Raw genomic sequence first — 17,123 nt, forward strand, 5'->3', positions numbered from 1 at the left:
TAAAAAAATAGTAAATATAATTCAAGAAATAATAATAATTCATAAAGAGTGAATGTTGGACACGTTACATTAATTCATTTAACACGAAATACCTAGCTTGATAAGTTGGAGAGCATTTTTAATACAAAGTATTTCTTAGACAACTTTTTAAAGAAAATTACTCGAGATTGTTCATGAAATAAAATTCATGTTCAACTTCATTTTAAGGTATAAATTTTTTAATTGGATACGAGGGATATGTTACAAAACTCAATCAATCTTAATTATGGAATTCTGATGGGTTTGCGGTCTACGTTTGTCATATAAAGGTATAAAACTTATATATAACACTTCACATTTTTTAAATCATATGGGATCATGATACCCTGTAACCTGTCGGTGTGCTCACCCACTTCAGACCTACCCACAAAGTTCATCACAATCACCCCCATGGGGTCCATACAATCCAACGCGTTGTATAATGTTTCATATAAAATAATATTTTTATACTATCAAATTTGATCTATAATTTTATTTTTCTAAAATTTGATCTATAATTTCATTAATGGTAAAATATATCAAATTCATAACAGTATCAAAAGCACATTCTTCTATTTTATTTTATTTTGAATTCAAAATAGATTATGTTGGATTGCAGGGAATTGGGGTATTAGAATTAAAATGGGTTGAATTTGAGAAAATTTTGATTAAATTTTCTTAGTTTTTTTTTTTCAAATTTCACCAATTCCAATTCTAATTTCAAGAGTTCAATTTTATGCAACCGAACACACTCAATGGAATTGGAACCTTGATTGGAAATGAAATTGGTAAAATTGAAGAAAATTTTGATTTAATTTTCTCCAATTCCATGTCTACCAAACATAGCGTAAGTCATCTTTGATAGTATGAAATTGAAGTTTTAGAATTGGAGTCAGAAGTGTGGTCACGGGGATGTTGGGCCCCTAAAGGGGTGATTGTGACAACCTTATAAACAGGTGTTCGTGGGCGGGTGCGAGATGTTAACAGGTACCATGCGGAAAGCATACAAGTGCACAATCTCAAATCACCTAGGCAAGGTGAAGGTGAAATTCTTACATTTGCTACTGTTGTCTCCAAATTGTATGAAACCTCTTAGGATTTAACTCAAGAACAAAATCATGCGGTCTCGGATTCAAAGCATATATTATCATATCATGTAATTGAGTGTCTTTCAATTACAAATTAATTGATCTAAAAAAAATTCAACACACTAAAAACACAAGATTTAGAACCAATTGATCTTTGACAAACTCGGCGACATTCCTGAAAATGGTATTGTTTGGAATTTGAAAAATTAAATTGGTTGAACGTCGCGGCAGAAAAAATGAAATTTAAAGCTTCTAGAACATTCTTGAATATGTTGATGATGTAGAATAGGAAAATTATTTCTTAGAGGAAAAAAAAAAAAAAAAAAAAAAAAAAATGAGTGTTCCAGCGGATGAAGATTTTTCTTGGGTAGATGGCGGACTTTAAATTTAGAGAAATCTTTTATATTAATTTTTATAGTTAATTATTTATATTAATTTTATGATGAACTAATGATGTCATGGTTATTTAGCTAGTTAATTTCTTTCATGGTTATTGTAACATTGTCAATTTGCAGAAAATAAGAATTTATTTATTATTTATAAATTTTTATTTATTTATTTTGTTATTTGTTACATTTTTTAAAATTATTTTTACAAATATATGATACATAAAAAAATAAATAAGATGTGTAGAGCTGAATTTTAATACACAAAATGTATACATCTAAGTTACATAAAGTAGAAGCGAGAGTGAAAGCGACAAAATCATAAAGTAGAAGCGAGAGTGAAAGCGACAAAATTAAGTAAAAAATAATGAGAATTTGAGCGAGAGCTTACTCGGAATGTTAGAGCGAGAGCGCGCTCAAAGCGTGAGAGTTTCACCTATTGAGAAGAATTATGTGACTTAATACCTATACATTCATATTCGTTTTTTCATGTTTCTATTTCTATCTTTTTGCCAAATTTTTATAACCTATTTAAAAAAAAAAATAACAAATTATACAAGCACATTCCGGAATTCTTTTTGGTTATTATAGTTTTTTCATGTTTCCATTCCTATGTTTTTTAGCCAAATTTTTGCAACATGTTTAAAATAAATAAATAAAATCGAATTATACAAGTATATTCTGGTTACTATTAACGTCCATATATGTATATATTTCTATATATCTATAGTCTGTACTCCATTAATTCATCTCTTGTAGATCAAGAAAACCCTAAATCAACTAAAATTAAATTTAGAAACTATTAATTCTTATTTGTTCAGGAAATATCATTTCCTTATATTGGTAATTATTGGTATTACACCTTGATCCCCAAGAAAGAAAAAGAAAAATCCTTTCCTTATTTGTTATTATATAAACGACCTCTTAGGACCTTGAAAAAAGGTATCAAGCTCTCTATCTTAACATTCTCTCTCCTCTCTCTAAAAAATTTAGCCTTTGTTTGACATTGAAACCAGCTTTTTTTTTCCTCTCTCGATATCTCTGTTCCGTTTGTATCTGAGATCGATCGTGTAAGGAATCAATCGATCGGTCTTGCAATGGAGATGATGATGAACCTGTCCGCAGAGAAGAGGCCGAAGACGAAGATAGTTTGCACGCTCGGACCGGCCTCTAGGTCTGTGCCGATGGCCGAGAAGCTATTGAAGGCGGGGATGAACGTTGCCCGGTTCAATTTCTCTCATGGATCCCACGAATACCACCAGGAAACCCTAGACAACCTCAGAACCGCCATGGATAACACCGGCATAATCTGCGCCGTCATGCTCGATACCAAGGTCCCTTTTTGTTTATTTCTCGTTCAATACATGTATATTTATTCTTATATATCTATATATTTACCCGCATTTATTTTTATTTGTGTTAGTATTGATGATTGTGGATCTGGTTGATTGCTTTGTCTATGATCCGGATTAATGGGATCGATAGATCGGTGGATTGTCTCTGTAGAATTAATTTCCCTTTGTTTGTTTGTTTGTGGTTGGGTTTTTATATGCTGTGTTGGTCTTCTCTTTTGGGGGTTGGTTCTATTCGCATGCAGTATATGATCTGTACCTGATTTCATGTTCTGATGTTTCTCTCTCCATGTGGGGGGGTTTTTGTCTGTTTCGTTTGTCCTTCTTGAAATAGGATTATCAATCTTTTCTGGTTTATACTAACTCCTATCAGAGCAACAGAAATCCTCTCCGGTCACGATTTCCTACTGTGTGTGAATTTCCCAGCCCTCAATGGTGAATTTTGCTACTATAATGGTGAAATTTTACTGTAAAATTGCAAAATTAACCGTTGATGGCGGCGGTGAAATTCACCAATGGCAGGGAATGTAGGGAAATCGTTACTAGAGAGAATTCGGGTCGTAGAGCAACAAGGTTATGAGTAACAATTCTGCTACTTAAATAAGAATTATTTATTTATATATATGTATAATTTGTTGTTGGAGTGTATAGTTCATTAAAGAGAGGCCACATGTGAGAGCCAGTGTTAAATATTATTGTTTTGTCATCTCTCTAACATCTTAAGATTTTAGAGAAAGTACTGGTTCTCAATACTCGAACTGGTCAGAGAAAGTACTGGTTCTCAAAACTCGAACCGGTTAGAGAGTATGACTTCATTGTTTTCATCTTCTAATATGTACCCTTGCATGTGGCAGGCTGGTCCTGAGATTTTAAGTTCAGTAATTTACCTGCACTGATATATTAATAAACTTTTAAGAGGATGCAATTTAGTTGTTCATACCCTTATTTACATTAAATAAAAATTCTGGTAAACTTTTAGATGTGGAGTTTGAAGGATTAAGTTGCCATTTGTTTAGATTAATTGTTTCATTGTTGTTGTTGCGGTTACTTTCCTGTTGCTTTAAGTTGCCATTTGTTTAGATTAATTGTTTCATTGTTGTTGTTGCGGTTACTTTCCTGTTGCTTTAGGAGGGTGGGAGTAGCTACTCCCAGTACTTCAGGAGGCTTTTGTATTGTTTTCTTAATTTATTCACTTAAATCAGAAGAAAGGGAATAAAATTAATTAGTAATGGTTCTTCAAATTCAGAATATTTTCAGGCATGCTTTGTTCTTATTTGGAATGCTGTTGGGCATTTTGTTCCACCAAGCATTTGAATCTCATCATGAAACAAGGTTGTCAATGAAAGTGAGAAATAATGGTAGATTCTAATTTAAAATTTTGTGAAGACCATAATGATGCCACTTGACATGTATGAGAGAATGAGACTTCTTTTTGGGGGGTGTTCTTTTTTATGGGACATCCAGACATACTCTTGGTGTGTAATGCTCTCTGTGTTATGAAGACTCAACCAAGCTGGAAACTGGCTTAGTGATTGGGATGGGGCTTATAGCATCGACTCATTCTGTTTATTTGTTTTTCTCTTTTACTTTTATTCATTCATCACAAACTGTAGTTCTTTCTATCCATGACCTAAGCTGATTACCATGGCCATCTCATTTTGGAGAATTATAGAATGTTTTATTGGCAAAACATCAATTTATTTTTGGGAATTTGAATACTGTGGAATCTTTATTTGTAATATTACTTAACTGATTTTTTTTTTTTTGTATAAATATTTCCGAACTGAATATTTCCTAACTATTTGTTATTGGCAAAATATCACAGGGTCCAGAGATCAGAACTGGGTTCTTGAAAGATGGCAAGCCTGTGCAATTAAGACAGGGTGAAGAGATAACCATCTCCACTGATTATAGCATTAAGGGTGACGAAAAGATGATTTGCATGAGCTATAAAAAGTTGGCTGAGGATGTGAAGCCACAGAGTGTCATACTATGCTCTGATGGTACAATTTCGTTTACTGTTCTGTCTTGTGACAAAGAAAAGGGTTTGGTTCGATGCCGCTGTGAAAACACTGCAGTTCTTGGTGAAAGAAAGAATGTTAATCTCCCAGGGGTTGTTGTGGATCTCCCAACTTTGACCGAGAAAGACAAGGAAGATATAATGAAGTGGGGGGTTCCCAATAGGATTGACATGATCGCTTTGTCTTTTGTTCGCAAAGGTTCAGACCTGGTGGAGGTTCGGAAATTGCTGGGAGAGCACTCAAAGACTATCCTCCTCATGTCAAAGGTATGTTAGTTTATATGGGGAAAAACAATTTGGAAATTTGAAGACTGATTTTATTTATTTATTATAAGTTTTCAAGTCATGTATGCAGAAGAGACCTGGGAGTACAATGAATAGATTAAAGTTTAGTATCAAATTGAGTGGGATAAAAGAATTCCTATTAGGAAGTAAAAGTGAACCATATTATAGTTCTTTGGAATTATTGGGAAATTAATATAGAAAATAATATGAAATTTATTTGCAATATTGCTGACAAATCTGGGAATGTATAATTGGCTTTAAATAAGAATTTTGTTGAATTAAATTGGGTATTAAGTTTGATATCTGGTATTTTCTCCTTCAGGTTGAGAATCAAGAAGGTGTGGCAAATTTTGATGATATTCTTGCCAACTCAGATGCCTTTATGGTTGCACGAGGTGACCTGGGAATGGAAATTCCAATCGAAAAGATATTTTTGGCGCAGAAAGTCATGATTTACAAGTGCAACATCCAAGGAAAGCCAGTCGTCACAGCAACCCAGATGTTGGAGTCCATGATCAAGTCTCCAAGGCCAACTCGGGCAGAAGCCACTGATGTTGCCAATGCAGTTCTTGATGGCACAGACTGTGTGATGTTGAGCGGTGAAACAGCTGCTGGAGCTTATCCAGAATTTGCAGTCCAAACCATGGCGAAAATTTGTGTAGAAGCAGAAAGTACAATTGATTATGCTGATGTTTTCAAACGTATTACGGCAAATGCACCAGTGCCCATGAGTCCACTGGAGAGCCTTGCCTCTTCTGCAGTTAGAACTGCAAACTCAGCAAGAGCATCTCTCATACTTGTCCTAACCCGAGGAGGCAGCACTGCCAAACTGGTGGCTAAGTACAGGCCAGGCATGCCCATACTCTCAGTTGTCGTCCCTGAGATCAAAACTGACTCATTTGATTGGACTTGCAGTGATGAATCCCCAGCAAGGCATAGCCTTATTTTTAGGGGGTTGGTTCCAGTTCTGTCTGCAGGATCTGCCAGGGCTTCCCACGCCGAGTCCACAGAGGAAGCGCTCGAGTTTGCTTTGCAGCATGCCAAGACCAAAGGACTCTGCAAGGTGGGAGATTCCGTTGTGGCCTTGCACCGTGTCGGAACAGCTTCAGTAATCAAGATTGTGACTGTGAAGTAAAGTGAAATGGTTTAGATTCCAGAAGGATGGAAAGATGAGTGCTCAAATTTTGTTTACGTTTTTTGTGGATGAGAAACATCAATCATTATTAATCTGGTCTTCTGATATTTGGGTTATCAACTCTTTAAATGCTACTAGAGCACAATTTTTTTGTCTAATGATAGAGACCTCTTATTATTGTTGTGACTATAAAGGTCTATTTCTCTATACTATTTGTGTTTGTGACTATAAAACTCTCTCTACACTATTACTATGACTTCGATTCAATAACAATATTGCTGTGTTCAGTAGCCACTAAGATTAGTTCTAATTCAAAGCATGAATTAGGAAATAATCTTGGAATTAAAATTTGAATTGAACAATTCCAAGGCATCATCAAGTCTATCTTACTAAGGATAAATCTTGCAGGGCATTAGAACCTCGGCCAGTGAATATAATTTTGAAAGCAAATCTATATATATATATATATATATATCATCACTCTTGCCCAGAACAATCACTAGTGCAGGCTTTGAATGCTAGGATGAATGTGAGGAAGCTTCAATATCTCCATATAATTTTCAATAATATCTTGATTTATGACCAAGGAATTTTCGTGTTTGTTTGATATCGTTTTCTGGAAACTGTTCTGGTTTCTGGTGTTTGATATCGTTTTCTGGAAACTATTCTGGTTTCTGGATAAAAGGTGATAGAAAGAACATAGTTGGTGAAGCAGTTTTTGAAAAGTTTCTCAAAATTGTATGGGACTGTTTTCACCAGAATGGGACTGTTTTCACCAGAATGGGACTGTTTTCACCAAAAAACACAATAATTTTTAACATTATAAAGAATTGATATTAAACTGACAATAGCTAAATGATCCAAGGAATCCGGATGCTTCCCGTGCCATTTCATCGTTTATGCAATAAATACGTTGTTGACACAAATAAAAAAACCAATCAACAATTTCAAATAACACATGAATCTATACGCAAATTTTAAACTGAAAATTCTTACTGAACCAGTTAAATCCCTAGGATGCATGAATTAACCTGCAAACCATGAGACCATTTTGTCCCAAATATGCTTATATCATAAAACACCGAGTATCAACTATGCAAATCAAACTCTAATACCCTCAAATCCAACCATGTCTTGCATGTGAAGGAGCTTTCTCGACGATCCCTCTCACCAATGAGGAAAGAACGAAATGTTCCCTTTCACCAATGAAGAAAGAAAGAGAAATGGGATTGCCGGTGGATTAGTTGAGTGAGAAATGGGATTGGCAATGGATTAGTTGAGTAGGAAATACACCGGCGAGGAGATGGGAATAGTACGTGGTGAAAAGACGTGTACATGGTTTTGGTATTAGTACGTGGTGAAAAGACGTGTAATATCTTTACGAATCATAATATAATCTCTTCTCATCTAATCCATGGATGTAGCCTGAATTTGGGTGAACCATGAATTTCTTGTATTTGTGTGTGATTGCTTTGTTGGCTTTCAATGGATCATGGTGTTGTATGATCTCTTCTCATCTCATCCATGGATGTAGCATGAATTTGGGTGAACCATGTATTGTTGTGATTGCTTTGTTGGCTTTCAATGGATCATGGTGCTGGATAATCCGACTTTGCAGCGCGGTCAAGCAGATCGAACAAACAAAACAAGGCATAGAACCGTAAACTGCATAGGTGGAGATTATAACCAGGACAATCCAGAATCAAAACTTGTCAAGACTACTAATTGTTCCAAATTCAGCTGTGCCATGGAGAGGACTGAAAAATGCATGTCGAGCTCTAAAAAAGCTATCACATAAATCCATGCCTTGAACATGTGATGCCCAATTCTTTGAGTCAATTCAGCACCATTTAAACATATGCATGATTATAGATCCTGCAAATAGCTATCAGATAGAGTCCTTGTGAGTCAGTCTAGCAAAATCATAAATTTAGACCTGAAAATAAAAAAACATGAAATCCAACATAAAAGAAAATCCCAGAAGGAAAATTATTATACAAAATAAAAGGGAGGTAGAAGTAGGAGTAATTCTTCTAACAAGAAAATGTATCCCCCATATTAAGTATGAACATGGGATAACGATAACACAACTTGTTCTTGCAAGATTATGATTCAGCAAGTGAAACACTTTATGTACAGAAGTGATGCAAGAGAACATCCAAGCATTATAGAGCACAAGTAGCTGATAATTAAACAAATGAAACCAAACTCAATTCTCATCGGTATGCGAAGAACTTCCGGGTGCATTTGTTGACGGTGCTGATGAAGATGAAGGCACCGTTGAAGAGGAATTCTCACTTCCTGAGGAAGAAAACAAACTACTAAAAGGCCATGGTAACGGCACCGGAAACCATCTACCATTCCCATTCCTCCCATCCCCGTCTCCTTCTTCAACACCAACACCGATTGGGTCATTGTTGTTACTCTCCCCACCATTGTTACTACTATTCCTGGACACATCCGAGTGGAGCTTGGATTCATCAGAAGGTAACTGATGCCTGCAAACCGGACATGAACTGTGAAGCTCCAGCCACGGCAGAATACACCCACTGTGGAATTTATGCTTACACGGCATCTCCTTCGCCTCAGTACCAACTTCAAAATCATCTAAACAAACTGAACACTGTAAATTCTCCTCAATTTTCACAGTGGGCAGTGCTTCGACTGCCTCTTTCTGTGCTGGCGGAGTTCCATACCTGTTTGGATCATTCTCTGCCAAATGTTGCAGCAACAAATCTAAACCAGGACCTATAAAATAGTCGCCCAACGACCCAATAGGATCTCGATTCTGGTTTTGGGACTGATTCGAATCATATGAACCTTGAACAATGATAGTCTGATTGAAAGGATTAATTACAATCACTCGCTCTCTGTCCCTGTTCTCCCTATTATTCCTCTCCCCATTGTTCCTCTCTCCATTGTTCCTCTCCCCATCACCGTCAGTATTCTCTGATTCAGACAGCATTCCAGCTCGAATCCCTTGCAGGAGCTGGAGAATAGTGGCTGAGCTTCTTCTCCTTCTCCTGATGATTGATTCAAGTTCGCGGTCTAGTTCAGTCTCTCCCTCACGGTGGCGATTGTTGTCATTGTCATCGTCGTCCTCGGCATCATCATCAAATTCTAGACGCCTGAGTCTTCGCCTGCGACGAGGATTGCTCATCATACCGAGCAAGATAGGGGCCCAAAGGGAGAGGGCTCTGTCAGAATTGGATCCTCCAAGGTCAGGGTGATCTCTTCTGGAGGGGCTGCTGTCCATTTCTTCGACAAACCCGCTCTCACATATGGGGCACTTGACCGCCTCAATTTCCATTATGGGGTTCACAATCTGAGAGCACATGTGACACCAGTACCTCGACACCCCCTCAGTTTCCTCCATTGTTTCTCTGTCCTTTCAACCCTTCCCCCTTTGTTCTGTCACAACAAACAATTCTAATTCAACATCAATAACAAAACAATTTTACTAACAGCCTCCGGATACGAAATTACAATTCATCAGAAAGAATTTATCTATTTTTTTAGCAAATTTACTAATTCATCATCAATACACATCCTCGAGAAATATATATTTTTCTTTTTTTTTGGGGGGGGGGGGGGGGGGCCAAATTTACCAATTCATCATCAACAGCAAACAAATTAACAAACACAACAGTCTCTAGCCAAGAATCAAGCAATTTTTGGGTGGTAAATTTACACAGATCTAAATAAACAATCGTTTTCATCCGTCCTCCCCGACCATCAACACAGAAACAAGAGAACAAATAAAATTTTGAAATTGTTTATTGATTGGGAAACAAGAACAAACAGGTTAGGAATTTATGAATCCTTCATATATACATATAAAGGAAACAAAGTTGAAACATACCGATTAAGTCTGCAGGAAACTTAGATCTTAACTAAAATAAAGAAAATTGTCCAGGAACAGGAATATAGGTTTAAAATGAGAGTATATTCTAATTTTTTTTCCCAATTGATGGATCAAACATCAATATACATATACATACAGATATTATAGATCCAGACCAGAATAAAATTCTAAACAAATTGCAGCTAAAAAAACACACAAACAAACTATGTTCACTATGTTTACCTGAACAGCTCTACAATTTGGAAAATCAAATAAGCCAACAATCTCAGAACCCAAAAAAAAAAAAAAAAATTTGAAGCCCACAAAATTGCAGATCCAAACACACAGAATGAATTGAAATTTTCGCGGAACACAAATATATGCGTGAGTATATATAATATATATATGTGTGTGTATTTTTGTACAATATATAGGTAGGTGAGGAGGAGAAATAGAAGGGTGAGCAATCAATCAATAGAAGAGTCTGGAAGGTTGCAAAGAGATGTCAATTTTTACATAACAATTAAAAAACAAGAATGATAGAACAATTAAGAAACGTAAATTGATCAAACTCATATGATTCAAAATTCAAACCGTATACCAAGAATTGGAAGTCAGAAAAAAATTACCACCACTCTCTCGCAGGATGGGAAGATTCTGTTCCAGATTTTAGAGAGAGAAAGTAGTTTTGGAAAAATATTCTGTGGGTTTGTGTTTTTAGGGGTTGGGTCTGGTTCCCTCATCCCCTCATCTCATTTGTGAGCACATCACAAAATAATAGTAATTCCTTAATATATATATATATATATAATTATTTATATATAATACTAATAATGTATCATTTTTTATACATATTTTATAAATGCACTTTTTTATAAATAAATAAAAAATTAATGACATAAATGCTTCTTATATTTGATTTTTCACAATTGAATGGAGGACAATAATGTCATTTCACATAATTTTATTATAATAAAAGTGTCCCATCTTCTAAATTTAGAGAATAAAAACCAAAAAAGTTTGAATATAGAGGGAAGTTTCTGAGAAAGAAGGTGGGACAACCAAATACGCGTTATCCTCCTTTTTCTTTGCTTCCTCTCCTCTATATTCTCCAACATGCACATGGATTTGTACTGTATTTGTTATATACTACGTATAAACATATAAGGAGGTACAATTCATTGAAGTTGAATTATTTTTTTATTTTTTATTTTTAAATTGTGGACAAAAATTGAGACTCACGTCTAATTATTTAAAAACTAAATAGTCATCAAATTTTGTTTAAAGTGTCACACAAATGAATCAATCTTTTAAGCTCTCTTTTTCTTGATTTGATTTAATTTAATTTGACAAAATAATTCTAGTTAATATAATTTTTGTGTGAGCAAAGCTATAAAACGAGTACTTAAAAGAGTTACGAGCCCCTCTTACCATTGAGTCCAGAAATTTATTTGATTTCTTACTAATGTCAAAAATGGTCTCGATATAATAGTTATTATAAATTTTAAGTTGGGTTCCGTAGGTAGAAATGAAGTAAAAAAAAAATTAGATTCTTTCTAAATTTTCATCGGTTCAAAAAGAAATCACTGTTATAGAAGTTTTAAATTAAATATTATCTTAAATTAAACAAGGAAAAAAAAATTTTATCTTCTTTGAGGTTTGTCAATATTTCATATAAATCATTTATTGTTTTATAATTCCACTTATCTCTCATGTAATGACGGTCATCTAACTTGATAATGATAATACGTTATTTTACCGTTTTGATCATAAAATATTTGCGGTCATTTTAGGCATTAAAACGGCAAACTAACCTTCTATCCATTTTTTGCTGACATCCAGGGGGAGCTAGAAGGGGGCAAAGTACCAATAAAAAACATAAAAATAAAAAAAAATTTAGAAGTAGAAGGAGGAAAACAAAAATGACAGAATTTTGAAAGAAATGAATTAGAGTATGATTAAATAAGGAAAATCTGACTTTTCCAAAAGGAAATTAAAGAAATTTAAAGAGTAAATGAGGAGGGGAAAAAAAAAAAAAAAAAAGGTTAAAGAGAATTTTGGGAACTTAATTTTTTTTTAGGGGCATAATATACAAATTTCTATATATATATAAATAATTTTAAAATTTCTTATATATTATATAGGGTATGTCCATGCCAGGGGGCATGTACCCCACTAGGCATATGCTGGCTCCATTCCTACTGACATCAACATATTATCTCCATCAAATGCCCTTAAAAAAAAAAAAAAAAGAAAGAAGGTCTGTTACATAAATCACAACCTCACAAGAGGTAAATAAGATTATGAAATTAAGATGAGTCCACGTAGAATATTAACAAACTTTAAAGGAGGTAAGTTGCATTTATCCTTACAATATTTTGAGTTAGATTTTTACAATCAAACCATGTGTAACATGGTAATGCAACTTTTTTCCCTTAAAAAATTAATGCACGCACACACCCAACCACCCACAATATCATTCCTATCAAAATCGAACACTTCCATCTCCATAGGGATCATACTATTAGTGTTCAATAAAGACTCTTTTTATTATTATAAAAAATATATAATTTATTTCTTCTACAAGCTTTTAACTCAATAATTTTGTAACATTATTTCCATTAAATAAAGATTCAGATAAGAGGAATTCCAAAATTTGTTTGTTTTTTAGAGAACAAAAGAAAAAGAAAAAGAAAAAGAAAAAGCAAAACGAGGCAAGTGAGAGAGAGAGAAAGAGAGAGAGATTAGTGGATCAAGTGAAGTGTTGACCATCTTTACTTTGGGACAGGATTCTATAGGTCCTAACTTTGCCACGTCAGCACATATTGATTGCCATTATCTCTCTCTCTCTCACCCTTTTACACCCACATGGCACACATATATACCATTGTTTTGGTTAAATAAATAAAAACCCTGAAATTAAATTAAATTTTTCTGGCTATGTATGGTTGTCATATGTGGTGGTGGGGACACAGCTTTTGGAGAGAGAAATCATTAATGGTGTTTGTTGTCAATTACTTGTCATTTTCAATCACCAAAATGAAGGAGAATATTGTAAATTGGCATTTTATTTTTCTTTATAAATTGACAAATAACCCAACATACTTTTGTAAAAATCCACAAATTATCTTCTTGTGGATCAAATTACTCTTGGACAAAATATAAGGGATCCATTTTTGGAACTTGAATAAAAGAAAATGGGTCAAATTATTTCAACATTACATTTAGAATAATATTTAAATATGGTTTTTTTTTTTTTTTTTTGGTTTCACAATAAAGGACAATTATGTAATTTTGTTACTATTTTTTAACATTTAAATAACAAAAAATGAGTTATTTCCAATTCTATTATAGTTGAAAGATTTTTTTTTTTTTTTTTTTGAAGTTTTGGGAGTTTTTCACAAATGCAAAATAATGTAATAATTTTTTATTTTCTTCATACATTGTCTTTCACAGAATAATTTTTTTACATGACCATCATTTAGATTACATTATATTCTCAATCACAATAAAGAAAATGGGTAAATTGCACCACTCTATTTAACAATGAAAATGGCGGAGAGTCCATGATTTTTTTTACACTGAAATCATATGAAAATACCTTTTAACCCTCTGACTTTTCAATAACTCTATTTAACTCATAAAATTATAAATTTAACCTCCTAATTAAATTTAATGGACCAAATTAACATCTTCATCTCTTATATATATAGATATAGGTTATGTATAACAATACTTATACCACAACATAAAAATAAAAATTAATATATATTTAAAAGCCAAATTAGTACACTACTATTAACCACCACCACCGTAGAAAAAAAAAAATTGAAAATAATCATGATCAATCCACACTTATAACGTAGTAAGAAAAAGGGGAATGAGAGAGATCGGGAAGAGCAAAAGGGAGTGTCGGTGGCTAGGTACTAAAATGAATTAAAAAAAGAAGAAGTTAGATTAGGGTAGAAAAATATGCTTAATGATAATGGTAGTTTCATCAATTAGCAGGACTGATATTTTATAAATTAATTAAATTAAGTAATTAGGGATAAATATGATATTTGAAACCACAAGTGGTGTCATTGTTAAAAAGGTCGTTGACTCGCATTTGAAAAACATTAATCAAAATCTCGGAAATGTCAATGCAATTTACTAAAAGAAAATTATAGTAAAATAAGTTTGGTAAATGGATTTTTCAATTGACTTGTGTATCGCAAAAAAAAAAATTGACTTGTGCAGCCGCTTGTGCTAATTTTTTTGAAAAACGATCAATAAAAAATAAAATTAAAAATGATTCTGAAATATTTTAGATTAATTTTTTTTTATTCTGACAAATTAAAAAAAAAAAAAAGACAAGTCGTACTATTTTAGATATTTCACCAACTAATTTTACAGCCAATAATATTATATACCCATTGATGCTTTGAATTGACTTGTGAAGAGTACTCTGCTGCTTTGTTCCACTTAATATATTGTGCAGTTCATCTTTCTCTTTCCTCTATTATAATATTGTCTTTCAACATGAACATTATGAAAATGTATGAAAATGTGAACTGGACAAAATTCAATTTTCTTTTTAATTTATGCAATAGATTTGAATAATTTATGCGTGGTAAATGAGAAATTATTATATAACTTGATATATAAGTAAAAATATAAATAAAATTAAAATATTTATATTAGTGTTGAATTGTGATTGGCCAAGATTAGGCTGGCAATATTTGACACGACATGCTAACACAACATGAGATAAGGGATTTTGGGTCGACACAGATTGACTCACTAACGAAACGTGTAAACGTGTTCGTATAAAAAATGACCTATTTAATTAAACCTGTAAAATAAACATGTCGTATTCGTGTAAAAAATAATTTAAACATGTCTTTTCGTGTTATGTCAATTCTTGTCTAATTTATTAAACAGGTTATATGTTTCGTGTCATGTTACGCGTGTAATAATGGTATCATATTCGTATTAAGGGTCTTAGACATGATTAAACGTGTCTTTTCGTGTTATATTCGTATCAATCATAATCGTATTTGTGTCGTAATCATATCGACATGGACATGACACGGCAATACGCAATATCACCCCTAACCGAGATCATCAAACCCAAAATTCAATCATTCGCAGGCCTGCCTTTACCAACAATTTCATGGCAATAATGATATTAGATGCATGTTTGGTTGGGCCATTAAGGAGGAAAGGGGGAGACAAAAGTACAAAAAGGAAAGTACAAAAAGGAAAGGGCATATATTTTCCACTGACTGGTTGTTGAGAGAGAGCCAGAGAAAAGAAAGAAGCAAAAAGCTACCTAATTTTCTTGGGGAGAAAAATGTATTCCCAACTATTTGAAAGTTCTTGTTATTTAAGTTGGATCTTTTACTACATTCAAACACCTCTCAATACTCATTTCGTTTCGTTTTTATTTACTTTCAAAATGAATTTTTATTTTATTTATTTGATGATAGTAGTGTCAGACATTTTAGAACATTTCCTAATTCGTCACTAGATACATATAATCTCTCTGTTTCACATGCACCAAGGAATTACCGAAAAATTTTCATCATCCAATTTTTCAAGTCTTTTTCTTCCCATTATTAAAAAACACAATTAAAAATAATAAATTTTCCCTTTTACTTATGTTCCGTTCAACACGAAAGAAGAAAATTAGATAAAAGTGAGAAAAGAATGAATGAATAAATCATCTTTAGAGAATAAACTGTATCGTTCCTTTTTTCTTTTTTTGTCCTTTAAATGGAAGAGAAGAGAATAAACTGACTACTTACTTTGTTCGAGAGAAGGAAAAAAAAATTTTAAATTATTTTTACTATTAAACTCATATTTAGAGTTATATAATATTTATAAAAAATAATATTTATAAAAAATAATATTATATTTTAAAACTTTTATAATAGTTGTACTTATCTTTCTTTCTTTATTTTGTATATTGGAAGAGATAAAAATGATTAAAGATGTCTAGGCTCATTCATCCTTTTATCATTTTTCTTCTTATCTCCGATCTAGAACAAAAAAAAAATTGTTATCTTTCCTATCTTCCCTCCCGACACGAACGTATTAATAATTCCAGTGGACCAAAATATGTTTTTTTAAAAGTATTATACCATACACATTTTGAGATATATATCAATAAAATCTCACTATTGTCCCACTGAAATTATTTAAAAAATTCACTTTTATTTTCTGGTCTGCTTTCCTCCCTCCCTCTTTCTTCCTTTGAACAAGGATATAATAATCAGAGACCAATTATTTTTCTAACTTGAAAAGTTGATCAACTTAGAAACTAACGATTGACCAACAATTTTTATCTACGAAGTGTTCTTGTTGCGAAAAGGACAAAAATATCCATATACCAGAGACTTGTTCTCGTTAGACACTGTTTATTATAATTCCCAAAAAACCAATTTCTTAACATTTTCTTAATTGAGTTTTTTTTTAAATGTATTTTAGGCTGAGTTAGAACAAATTTTTTCACCGAACGCCTTGGATTCGTCACATATGCAAATTTTTTTAAAAAATAAGAACCTCACTTTTTTATATTTATTGTATCTATCCAATCAATAACATTGGACCAAAAAAAATTATTTAACTCATCGGTTTATGTAACACTGCTCATATATTTTTTTTAAGCTGGCATCGTTAGCATTAATCATCTCAAAAATATAAAAATATCACCGACCCATCTTAAGTTTCTCATCGAATCTAATGGCACCACTAAGGATTAAAATTTTTAAAAAAAAATATCTAATAAAAAACTCTCTCTCTCTCTCTCTCTCTCCCTCCAAACGAATTCTCTTTCACCATCATAATTTTGTTTGATTGGATTAAAAAACTGAACACAAAAATTTTAGTACCAAATTAGAAGTCCTAAAGGCTTTAAACATTGTGGCCAGGGAAGGATGGTGATGACAGACTTTACACATTAAACGAAGTGTAAGTTCATTAATTCAAATCAATTTTTTTTTTTTTTTTAA

At 32.9% G+C, this 17,123-nt stretch overlaps 2 protein-coding genes across 3 annotated transcripts; one reads left to right on the forward strand and one right to left on the reverse strand.

Moving 5' to 3' along the window:
* The first annotated feature begins 2,419 nt into the window (after positions 1-2,419).
* Positions 2,420-6,517, forward strand: LOC132271372 (pyruvate kinase, cytosolic isozyme). The gene is made up of 3 exons (XM_059772722.1): positions 2,420-2,826; positions 4,670-5,131; positions 5,472-6,517. Exons 1-3 carry the CDS (start codon positions 2,590-2,592, stop codon positions 6,282-6,284), a joined length of 1,512 nt encoding a protein of 503 aa, XP_059628705.1. The 5' UTR covers positions 2,420-2,589; the 3' UTR covers positions 6,285-6,517.
* Positions 6,518-8,249: 1,732 nt separating this feature from the next.
* Positions 8,250-10,917, reverse strand: LOC132271373 (E3 ubiquitin-protein ligase SIRP1-like). Of its 2 annotated transcripts, none has more exons than XM_059772723.1 (2): positions 10,758-10,917; positions 8,250-9,695 (listed from the first exon to the last, which is right to left on the reverse strand). In XM_059772723.1, exon 2 carries the CDS (start codon positions 9,658-9,660, stop codon positions 8,494-8,496), a length of 1,167 nt encoding a protein of 388 aa, XP_059628706.1. In that variant the 5' UTR covers positions 9,661-9,695; positions 10,758-10,917; the 3' UTR covers positions 8,250-8,493. The 2 variants fall into 2 exon arrangements, with proteins under 2 accessions (XP_059628706.1, XP_059628707.1); XM_059772724.1 differs by having other exon boundaries at positions 10,730-10,906.
* Between the last annotated feature and the right edge of the window lie 6,206 nt (positions 10,918-17,123).

The sequence above is a fragment of the Cornus florida genome, unplaced genomic scaffold, assembly GCF_030987335.1.
Source record: "Cornus florida cultivar Cherokee Brave unplaced genomic scaffold, ASM3098733v1 CherokeeBrave_3.0.0_Hap2_Chr08, whole genome shotgun sequence".
Taxonomy (NCBI): domain Eukaryota; kingdom Viridiplantae; phylum Streptophyta; class Magnoliopsida; order Cornales; family Cornaceae; genus Cornus; species Cornus florida.